The sequence below is a fragment of the Sorex araneus genome, chromosome X (genome assembly GCF_027595985.1).
Source record: "Sorex araneus isolate mSorAra2 chromosome X, mSorAra2.pri, whole genome shotgun sequence".
NCBI classification, from domain to species: Eukaryota; Metazoa; Chordata; class Mammalia; order Eulipotyphla; family Soricidae; genus Sorex; species Sorex araneus.
This window is the reverse complement of record NC_073313.1, coordinates 286,595,250-286,607,722: the sequence shown is the minus strand read 5'-3', so window position 1 is coordinate 286,607,722 and position 12,473 is coordinate 286,595,250. Positions and strand designations below refer to the sequence as shown.

Genomic DNA, 12,473 nt, shown 5'->3' with positions numbered 1-12,473 from the left:
ATCTTTTGGTTGCTTACAAAAATTAAGTTAAATATTTCTCTATGGTGGCCAGCAGGATGGTAAGGTGCTTGCCTCACAGACAGCCAACCCGGGTTCCATCCCTGGCACCCCATATGTGTAGAACCAGGAGTAAGCCCGGAGCTCTGTTGGGTGTAGCACCCACCCCTTCTTCCTAATGGTATTCCTCTTTGATTGTGCGTTTGTGCATTTTTATCTGATTATCTTCTGTTGCTTTATTTTAAATATTATTGATATTTTAATGTCAGTTTAATATGGGTCCCCCCTTTGGGGAGTGCCACACCCGGCAATGCTCAGAGCTTACTCCTGGTTCTACACTCAGGAGTCACTCCTGGCAGGCCCTTGGGATCATGTAGGATGCTGGGGATTGAACCCAGGTTGGCCGTGTGCAAGGCAAATGCCTTCCTGCTGTACTATCACTCCAGCCCCTTAATATTTTAAGTATTTCTCTGTTAGTCTTTGTGTAATGATACTCTGATAAGTAATATTTTTGCCTAAGAGTATGTTTTTGCCTATGAGTCTGTCGTGGCCGTGTGACATCTTATAGTCAAGATCTCCCTCTCAGAGAACCTGGCAAGCTACCGAGTGTTTCCTGCCCACATGGGAGAGCCTGGCAAACTCCCCGTGGCGTATTCATATGCCAAAACCAGTAACAGTGATGGGTCTCATTCCGCTGACCCTGAAAGAGCCTCCAATGTGGCACCATTGGGAAGGATGAGTAAAGAGAGACTTCTAAAATCTCAGGGCTGGGATGAATGGAGACATTACTGAGACCGTTCGAGAAAATTGACAGTCAATGGGATGATGATGGATGATGATGATAATGTATTATATATTAATATAACTAGTTTGTCTAATTAGAAATAAATGATCAAATTATAATTTGTGCAATAAGTGTTTTTTTATGAGTTTTTACAAGTACACTTGCATAGTCATCACCTTAATTATCACTATCACTATCACTGTCATCACTGTCATCCTGTTGATCATCAGTTTGCACAAGTGGACACCAGTAACTTCTCCAATGTGAGACTTGTTGTTACTGTTTCTGGCATATTGAAAACGCCATGGGTAGCTTGCCAGGCTCTGCTGTGCGGGCAAGATACTTTCGGTAGCTTGCCAGGCACTGCGAGAGGGACAGAGGAATTGAACCCGGGTCAGCCACTTGCAAGGCAAATGCCTTACCTGCTGTGCTATTGCTCCAGCTCCACCTTAATTAAATTTTAGAAAATTTACATTACTTCCCCACCATGCCTCAAGCCATTTATTTCCTAGTCAGTTTATCCAAATCCCTAGGCAATAGTTGATTTGCTTTCTGTCACTGTGGATTGGATTAGAATTCTCTAGAAATTTATATGCAAGTGGAATCACAGTATAAATATTCATTTGTATCAAGGTTTTATTCACTTAGTATAATGTTGAAGTTCATCCTTGTTGTATCTTCATTCTCTAGCTTATGTTGTTGAGGTGTGGCCCTTGTAGATTGTAGTCTTGCATTGTATGGGGGATTTCAGTTACTTTACATATTTTCCAATACATAATATTATTTTATGTTCATCTATTTGCTTATTAGTTTTAAAGTATTTTATATCAGGTGTTTACATTATTTTTATTTTTTATTCATTGGTTTTATAGTTTATATAGTTTATAGCTTATTTATTAGTTTATTTATGAGGTGAGGTAGTTTATTAGAATCTAGGGGCCTGGAGCAATAGTACAGTGGGTAGGGTACTTGCCTTGCACATAACCTACCTAGGTTGATCCCTGGAACCCCATATGGTCCTCTGAATTTGAACATTAGTGATTTCTTAGTGACGATGAGCCAGGAATAACTCCAGACCATTGCTGAGTGTGCCCCCTCCCCCAAAAAAGAGTTTTTAAAAATGTATTCTAGAGGTATATGTTACCACATCATACTACTACCAGAGCACTAGATCCCTAACATTCCTCCCCCCTGGTCACCTCCTTCCACTCCCAATAGTCTTAGGTAACCTCATTTTTATGGTCAGAGTCTAAGGTCCATTTTCATTTCACTTGCTGTTTCTTTATACCCATTTAGTGATATCATTGGGTATTTGTCATTTGAGTTTTTATTTTGCTTAGCATGACATCCCCAAATTCTACCAGAAACTACCCCAGCTTCGTGTAATCCCATCAATGGCCAACATCCAAAGACTATAAAACCAAGCTCCCGGAAAACATCTTATAGCCTAGTTCTCCTCAGAGAACCTGGCAAGCTACCGAGTGTTTCCTGACCACATGGGAGATTTAACAGGCATAAAATAATTTATTTTATATTGTTTGTTAAAACTAAATAACTAATGGAATTATCAAAAAATAATTCATTAAGCACGCGTCCGCCTTTGGATACTCTACACCACTGATGTACTTGGTGTACAGCACACAGCATTTGATTGGGTTTAACAAGCATGTTTGTAATGTCTTATACAAGGGCTTAATGGCTCCAGGATGAAATACAACAATCTTCACACACTTTCCTCTGAGGAAACTTTATTGGACTATTTTTAGTGGATTATTCATAACAAGCAATACAAAATTAATTGTTTTGGTTCTGCTTTGGGAGTATAGTTTGGAATTTGGGGTGGAAACATTCAAAATATAGTGGTGGGAAGGTGCAATGGTGGTGGGATTAGTGCTTGAATATTAAATGTAATGAATTATTGTGAACAACTTTATAAAAATGAAATTAAAAAATTTAAAAAATTATCCAGTAAAAGAAAATTTATAAAAATTATTATATCACTGGCTCAGCTCTTCACACAATACCTGTCTGAATGCAAGGTTTTGTTCCAATGGAAAACCAGCAGGACCATTCTGTTGAAGGGAGATATCTACGATATTGGCAACTATCTGCCTGTTGTCCGTTGTCTACAAGTTATTCACTCGAGTCATCCTGAATAGGATTGGCAGAACACTAGATGAAGGACAACCATGCGAGCAAGCCAGGTTCCGAAAAAGAACAATTAACTATATCTACACGATGACCAAGCTCATTGAGGTTTTGCGAGAGTTCAAGATGCCACTCTGTCTAATGTTCATTGATTTAAAGAAGGCCTTTGATTATCTTGAGACTGAAGCCCTAGCCAAACCGGGTATTCAAACTCAGTACATCAGGATCCTCTGCGAGCTATATTATGGATTCACCACCAGGATCTCACCATTCTACAATGAAGTGATCATCGACGTAAAGAGAGGGGTTCAGCAGGACGACACCATTTCACCGAAACTCTTCAATGCCACCCTCGAGAACACCATGTGACGACTGGAATGGGAAGGAATGGGAGTGAAGAAAGACAGTTGGCAACTACACCACCTCCGCTTTGCTGATGACATCGTTCTAATAACACCAAACATTAGCCAAGAGGCATTTATGCTGGCTGACTTCAACCGTGAGTGTGAACTACCGCTGAATCTCACGAAGAAAATGTTCATGAGAAACGGACTAGTTCCTGATATTCCATTTGCTCTCAATGGAACGAACATTTCTGAATACAGCAGTTATGTGTACCTGGGTCAATAACTCAACAGGACAAACAACCTGGCACCTCAGCTGCACAGGAGGAAGAGAGCGGCTTAGAACGCCTTCAAGAGCATTGAAGAAGTTGTTAAGAGGATGAAGAACCTCCGGCTCCGGGCACATCTTTTCGACTCTACCATTCTTCCTGCACTAACATATGCCTCAGAGACCTGGGCCCTGTGAAAACTATTCGGGTCTCCCAAATAGGAATCAAAAGAGCTATACTTAGAGTATCACATTTCACTCAAGTGAGAGAAAGAAACCAGAGTTCAGACCTCCTTTGATGAGAATCAGAGATGCTGTCTTATTTGCCAAGGTATTGAAAATCAGATGGACCGGACACGTAATGCGATTTGGAGACAAATGCTGCACTAGAGCCATTATTGATTGGATTCCACGGGATGTTAAAAGAACACCTGGCCTCCCACCTACAAGATGGTCAGACTTCTTCATCAAGCCCTGAATTAATGGTTTGAGGGTCTTCATATACCTGGAGCGAGCAGATGCCATTTGACTACACTATCACGTGACAGGATGAATGGAGACTTTACTGGAGCCCGCTCTAGCAAGTTGATGAGCAACAGGATGAGAAGTGATACAGATGATATTACATCTCATCATGGGGTGTTAATTCCTTGTCTGAGGGTTTACTAAGCTGTTGTTGCTAGTTGAATCTTCTGTGTAGCTTAGGTGGCTTCTGTGTTACTTTTCCATCTCATCTGGTATGCTACTACTGGGATGTCAATACTGTAGAATTTGGAGGCTCCAGGAACTCCAGAATGCTTAACTGGGCCATGAGCTTACATGGCAGTTGTTGCAGGATCTGTGGGGGGCTTCAAGGGCTTCCAGAAGTATGGGGGGTTGTGGGAGACTCACCCCAACTCTGAGAACACCCCAGCATTATCAGCCTGAAACCAGAGTACCTAGAGTGTTGGGCAGCATGATATCTCTGAGAGCCTAGTCAGGAGGCAGCAGCTATGCAGGTGCGTGTGGCTGCCAGGGCTTCAGCAGGGCAGGACTTGGCTCACCCCCTCTCAAGGGCGCCCAGAGTTTGCAGCCGGAGATGGGGTACCCATGAATTTTTTATGAAAGTTGATCTCTGAGATTTAATTGTGAGTTCATAAAGCTGGGCTGATGAACAAGCTACGTGGTGTCGAGTGTGGGGTGTAAATCAGTATTTATATAACTTTAACCTCATATTACAGGTTATTCCCCCATAATATGTATTCTTTATTTTTATTTGCCACGGTCCTTTTTTTCTCAAACATATTAATAAGTACTAGAGAGGTTTTACTTCTCATTTTATGATGTTCTGATCTACACCAAATACTATTCAGGAATTGGAAAATGGCTGTTAAGCGTGACACGTAACTGGTGCTTGTGTTTAAACAACATTAGTATTTATGCTATAATTGAAACAGTAGCAAGTATAGGAAAAATATATAGCCTGAGACGTTCTCATTTATAAAGCCTGAAAATTCTATTGATTTATTTGCTTTTTGGATCATATCTGGCAGTACTCAGGGCTTACTCCTGGCTCTGCACTCAGGGATCACTTCTGGTGAGTTTGGGAGGCTATATGGGGTGTCAGGGATTGAATCCAGGCTGGACACATGCAAGGCAAGCACCCCACCCACTCTATTATTGCTCTATCTGCTACCCTAAGAATTTTAAGTTGAGAAAAGATTTTTCTAAGAAATTTTAAAAGTGACCAAGGACCTCCTTACCATGTGTATTTTATGCATAATAAGTTGAAAGCTAAAATTATCTTTCCAGAGTGTTTTGTACACACTACAATGTTCCTTTGACCTATACCATTTAAAGTATCCTGCAGTATAAATGATTTATACACTTTGTTTTCTATTTTGTAGTTTTTTCAAGTTAAAAATATTTAACAATTTTTTTCTGCAGCACTTAAATGCAGAAAGATCCTACAAGTCCCAGATTGCTACCTTGCACAAGTCTCTCATGAAGATGGAAGAGGAGCTTCAGAAGGTTCAGTTTGAGAAGGTTTCTGCCCTTGCAGACCTCTCTTCCACGAGGGAGCTTTGTATTAAACTTGACTCCAGCAAAGAACTTCTTAGTCGACAGCTGATTGCTAAAGATCAAGAAATAGAAATGGTATGAAATGCATTTAAAATTTTTTTCAAACAGTACTATAAAATTGCTAAAGTTTTGGGATGGAGCAATAGCACAGCGGGTAGGGCGTTTGCCTTGCATGCGGTCAACCCGGGTTTGATTCCCAGCATCCCATATGGTTCCCTGAGCACTGCCAGGAGTAATTCCTGAGTGCAGAGCCAGGAGTAACCCTGTGCATCGCCGGGTGTGACCCAAAAGGCAAAAAAAAATTGCTAAAGTTTATTAAAATGCTTTTATAACATTATAAAAAGAAATGTATTTAAACTTCCAAATTTTATTTTTTAAACTAATTCAGTTAATTTATGATGACTGTCTTCTAAAATGTTAAAAAAGGTGATAGAAACTTTTCCATTTTTAAATTAATTTATTTTATTAAATCACTGTGAGATACATAATTACAAAGCTGCTCATGATTGGGTTTCAATCATACAGTGCTCTAACACCCCACCAGTGTACATTTCCCACCACCAGTGTCCCCAGAAACTTTTCCTTTAAACAAGTAATTTGCCCTTACTTTTTCTCTGAAGAATTATAAACACAGCAGTCAACAAAGAACCATAATATTGGGTTTATCCAGCCAAGGTATAATTTTAATAATATTAACAATATTATTTTAAACTGAATATATGTACTAATTTACTAAGTTCTTTTAAATTGTAGCCCATTTGATTTTTTTCCTTTTTTTTCTTTTTGATTTTGGGCTACACCTGGCGGCTCAGGGTTTACTCCTGCCTGTGCCCTCAGGAATTACTTGAGGAACCATATGAGTTGATGGGGATCAGGGGTGTTGCGCCACATTTGATCTTACCTGCTGTGTCAAAGCTTTCCACTGTGGATGTAGCATTCAAACTATGTATCTTCAAGGACCTCCTGACTGAGATCATTTGGGGAGTTTCTCCTCTGATTCGCCATCTCTGAGAATTCTTTATGAGTGTTGAATTTTTGAAAATGATTTTTTTATCAGTTAATATGATGATGTGATTTTCCTCCACTAGTCTGTTGTTCTGATAGATTATTTTGATGGTTTTGGTTTGTTTGGTGGATATACCTCATGGTGCTTGACTCCCAGCTTTGCCCTCAGGGATCACTGCTGGTAGGGCTTGAGCCTCAGCCAGCTGCAAGCCACGCACCTTACCCACTGTATGTTCTGAATAGTCTCACCCTATAATGACTTATTTGTTTGTTTGTGGACCACACCCAGTGGCACTCTTCGCTCAAGGATAACTCCTGGTAGTGCTCAGGGGACCATATGGGATGCTGGGGATCAAACCCAGGTCAGTCGTGTGCCAGGCTAGTACCCCAACTGCTGTACTATCACTCTGACCCCTCCTACACAGATTTTTTTAATATAAAGCCATTATCACATCCTAGAATTATTTGGCTCATTAAAAATGTTGAATTGGTTAAGAGCAGAAGAGCTATATCTTCACCTTCATTCTCTTATGAAATGACGAATACAGTGGAATACTATGTAATGAAATTACTTTTGAAAATTTCAAATTTTCATTTATGAAAATGATAAGACACAGTACTCATCCATTCATGATAAAAACTCAATAACATGGGAGTTCAAGGAACTTTCCTCAACACAGCCAAAGCCATCTACCACAAACCCATCACAAACCCACATTATCCTCAATGGTGAAACATTGAAAGCCTTCCCTCTAAGTTGCCCACTTTTACCACTTCTATTTGATATAGTATTGGATGTACTTGCAAGAGCAATTAGGCAAGAAAGAGATATAAAGGGAATTCAGATAGCAAAGAAAGATGTCAAGCTCTCATTATTTGAGGATGACATGATGCCAGGCAAGTGCCCTAACCACTATAATATCACTCCAGCCCATATTTATTGCATCTCTAAGTATCACGTATTAGGTGCACCTTAATTTTAGGGAAATAACCAAGAGTCTTGTTCAGTATGTGAAAAGTTTGGTCTCCACTATGGAATATCTGATGATTGGTGATGGATGAGCCCCTTGTAGAGGTTGTACCAATCCTCATGGCACTTGAAAGTTTTCCTCCAGAATGATTGAGTGGACTGTGATGTCTCTCAGTTGCCAAATAATTATTTAGGAAGATCTCTTGTTGATTTGGATTACCTGATGTCTACTAAGGCTTGAACATACACTGAAGGATATCCCACATGCTTTACATGTGTGAGCTTCTCAGCATGAGTTCTGCAAATGAATTGCAAGATATAAATTTTAATAAAGACCCCGCCACACGTTTGTGTGTTTTCTCTATAGTATAAATTATCTGATATGTTGTGATGTGTAGGGCCCAGTTCAAGACTTTGTCACATACTCTGTATTTAAATGGTTTCTCTCTAGCTTGAGTGACTAGTAATGTGTGACTTTCAGCCAAAGACTCTAATGCTCATTAGATTTGAAATATTTCTCTAATATCATTCATTTTGTCCAAAGTAAAAGTTCAGTTTATCCATCTGTTTACAACATAGCATACAAGAGTCAAAATATTTCACATTACAGAAGTTCATTTTCAACTCCTTGGAAAGTTTAGCTCTTGGACTAAATACAGTAGAGATTAGTTTGAGAAAGGCAGGCAAACTAGCATCCTTCTTTATTATAGTTTAGATAATGAGGTTTCAGTAGTGTTTAGTTTATGGTATTGGTTTACAGAGTCACTGCATATGACCATCACCAAGTGCCCATGATCTATCACCCTGTCCTCTGTAACTTCTGGTTTGACCTTCCTCCATCTGACTACTACCTGCACTGTTTGTTGATTAACAAGTATTTTTTGTTTTTTTTTTTTTTTTGCTTTTTGGGTAACACCTGGCGATGCACAGGGGTTACTCCTGGCTCTGCACTCATGAATCACTCCTGGCGGTGCTCAGGGGACCATATGGGATGCTGGGAATCAAACCTGGGTTGGCCACGTGCAAGGCAAACGCCCTACCTGCTGTGCTATTGCTCCAGCCCCCAACAAGTATGTTTTTGATATAAACCGTTAGCTCACTTAACTACTACCAATGTGCCCTAGACCACAATGTCCTTGTGTTAACTTACAGTCAACCTCATCTTTCCTACAACCCTTCCCCACAATCTACTATTCTCATATCTGTAATCCAGTGTCCAAGGTTTACTATCAATTGGTACTGTATGACCCTTGATTTGCTCCTCTGTAGATGACAGATAAGTAAGATATTCTGATATTTGTACTTCTACCTTTAGCTTATTTTTCTCAGCATGATACCCTCCAATTCCATTAAAGTTGTCTTTTAAAAAATTTTTTTTTAGAAATTTTATTAAATCACTGTGAGATAATTAACAAGCTTTCATGTTTGGTTACAATCTCACAATGATTAAACACTCATCCCTCCACCAGTGCACATTACCCACCACCAATATCCCGGGTATACCCCCCCTTTTCCCACCCTCCCCCTGCCTCTATGACAGACAATATCCCCATACTCTCTCTCTACTTTTGGGCATTATAGCTTGCAACACAGACACTGAGAGGTCATCATGTTTGGTCCATTATCTACTTTCGGCATGCATCTCCCATCCCAGCTGGTTCCTCCAGCCATCATTTTCTTAGCGATCCCTTCTCTATTCCATCTGCCTTCTCCCCTCTGTCCATGAAGCAGTCTTCCAGCTATGGGGCAATCCCCCTGACCCTTGTATCTACAGTTCTTGGGTGTCAGCCTCATGTATTAAAGATGTCATGAATGGCATAATTTTATTTTTTGTGACTGCATAGTATTCCACTGTGTATATACCCAGACTTTTTAATGCAGTCATCTGTTGTTGGACATTTGCATTGCTTCCTTATCCTGGCAATTGTACTGTTACAATGAACAGAGGTGTGTTTATATCTTTCTAAATTTTTTTATTTGGGGGGGTTTCGGGTCTAAAAGAATAACTGGGTCATACAGGAATTCTACTCTTACTTTTATTGAGAGTGGGAGTTGGACCACACCTGGCTGTTCTCTCGGCTTCCTCCTATCTCTGTGCTCAGTGATCACTGATACTGGGGGTCACAGTAAGCTTGACAGTATGCAAGATAAGTGCCTTCCTCCCAGTATTCTATTTCTGATCCCCCTATGCTCACTTTAGGGGAAAATTTCCCTATTGTTTCCATAGAGGATGGAGAGATGGCATTCATACCATCAGTGGATGAGATTTCCTTTTAGCCAAACCCACCAACACTGGTTGTTTTATTTCTTTGATATATGCCATTCTCATTTGTGTGACGTGATCTCTCACCACTTTATGTTTCCTTTATGCTACATATTGATAATGTTTTTTTCATATGCTTATTGGATGTCTGTATGTTCTCTTTGTGGAAGTGTCTTTGCTTCTCCAGCTTTGATGGATTTAGTAATTTTCTTGCTGGTAAGCCTTGTGAGTACTTTATAAATTTGGGATGTTTTCTTTTTATGTAATGTATTATGTGAAAATATGATTTCCCAATAATTCAGGTGTTTTTTTAGATTATTATTTTGCCATGTGGGCTGGAGCGATAGCACAGCGGTAGGGTGTTTACCTTTCATGCGGCTGACTCGTGTTCGATTCCTCCGCCCCTCTCAAGCTACCGAGAGTATCGCACCCACACTGCAGAGCCTCGCAAGGTACCCGTGGCGTACTGGATTGGCCAAAAACAGTAACAAATAAGTCTCATAATCAAGAGACGTTACTGGTGCCCACTCAAACAAATTGATGAGCAATGGGATGACAGTGACATGACATTTTGCCATGTATCACCTTTGTAATTTCATATAATTAAAAATAATTTTATGTTCTTATTTTTAACATGGGCTGGAGTGATAGCACCGCAGTAGGGTGTTTGCCTTGCACACAGCCGACCCGGGTTCGATTCCTCCGCCCCTCTTGGAGAGCCCGGCAAGCTACCGAGAGTATCTCGCCCACACAGGCAGAGCCTGGCAAGCTACTCATGGCATATCCGATATGCCAAAAACAGTAACAACAAGTCTCACAATGGTGATGTTACTGGTGCCCGATCAAAAAAATCTATGAGCAACAGGATAACAGTGACAGTGACAGTGATTTTTAACATAATTCTTAATGGTAAAAGGATGTTTTTCCTCTTTCTTGTCAGTAGTCAGGAGTTGCCTCCTTGTCTTTTCTGTTCAGTATTGTACAGGAAGCCTGGGAAATAAGGCAGAAATTTCTTTAAAAGTCAGCTAGATTGGTAAATAAGTAAAATTATATTTTCAGGCGAATAATCATGGATATAGAAAATCATGAGGAATTGACTAAATATTAAAACTAATGAGTTTATCAGGTTGTTTAATATAATTTTAATATATATAATAGATTGCACTTCCATACTTAGCAATGAACAATACGATTTAGTAAAATTTCCCAAAACTTTTCTAAATAGCTCAATTTTATAATTGTTCATTTTACATTAGTTTATACTTCATATTACTTTCTATGATTTCATTGTCATTTGTAAGATATTAATCCTTAATTACTGAGTTTATTTATTCAGTTTTTCTTACATATTCCAGTTAAGATATTATCTTGAACCTAATATGAAGTTCATTTTTATATGAACAGATATTAATCTTGTATTCATTTATGTGTGGTTAGATAACCTGAATTGTATCTTGTCTAAAAAGTTTTTCTTCTACCTGCCTAACCTTCACACCAGCAATAGCATTATTTATTTTTTTTGTCTTAGAGCTTAAAGTTAATTTCTATATTCTATATACTTAATATATTTTATGAGATAAGAATAGTTTCTTTTTCTTAATAGCAAAGGCTAATTTTTATTTGAAGAAGTATTTGGCTTACAATCATATGTTAGGTTCAAGCTAACTATGAAAAAACTCAGGTTTTCCACAGGTTTATGTGAGTGAATATTCAGTTTCTTTTTGTCTTCCTTAATTATGGAGTACAATAACGTTCTATAAGGCAGGTAGGGTGTTTGTAGCTCACCTAATGCAGGACAAAAAGTGATCATAGATAACATCACGTCAGCCTTGTAAAAATATATAAAGAAATATCAAAGCTGAAAATCAAGTTTTTTCAGCGCTTAGGTTACCAAGTCTTTACTGAAATTAATTTTCTGATATGATCTGAAAGTTGGAGGCAGTGAAACTCTTTATTTATATATATGGTGTATGTGTATGTATGTGTATTTTGTACAAAGATAAAAATCTCTAATCAAGAAATTAAAAGTGGGTGTTCATTCATAATACAGTACAGGTAACTCTGAATTTTTGGTAATACAACTGAGTGGAAGAATGGGCATAAGTTTAAATATTATCCTATTTTTGTACAGATGGAGAATGAGTTAGATTCTGCTCGTTCTGAAATAGAACTCCTTCGGAGTCAGATGACAAATGAGAGAATCTCCATGCAGAATCTAGAAGCTCTGCTAGTGGCCAACAGGGACAAAGAGTATCAGTCCCAGATAGCACTGCAAGAAAAAGAGTCCGAAATTCAGCTTCTCAAAGAACACCTTTGTTTGGCAGAAAATAAAATGTGAGTTGATTGGCAATATAATAACATTGTCATATTTCCAAAGTTTTTGATTCATTTTAGTGATTAGGACTTATTGAAGGTGGAATTAGAAAGTTTAGTTCTGATAACATTCTGGTATGAAAATTGAGGGCCAGAAATACTGTGAATTGGGGCTGGAGTGATAGCACAGTGGGTAGGGCATTTGCCTTGCACGCGGCCGACCCAGGTTCAATTCCCAGCATCCCATATGGTCCCCTGAGCACGGCCAGGGGTAATTCCTGAGTGCAGAGCCAGGAGTGACCCCTGAGCATCGCTGGGTG

At 39.2% G+C, this 12,473-nt stretch overlaps 1 protein-coding gene across 10 annotated transcripts in view; it reads left to right on the top strand.

The window, feature by feature from the left end:
- Positions 1–12,473, top strand: part of TSGA10 (testis specific 10) — a 132,545-nt gene that overhangs the window by 97,712 nt on the left and 22,360 nt on the right. For all 10 annotated transcript variants that reach the window (XR_008627461.1, XR_008627462.1, XM_055123508.1 and 7 more), the window contains 2 exons: positions 5,468–5,677; positions 11,972–12,174. Coding sequence is in view for 8 of the 10 variants with exons in the window: in XM_055123508.1 (XP_054979483.1) it covers positions 5,468–5,677; positions 11,972–12,174 (413 nt within the window). In the remaining 2 variants the exon portion in view is untranslated. The remainder of the gene's footprint in view (positions 1–5,467; positions 5,678–11,971; positions 12,175–12,473) is intronic.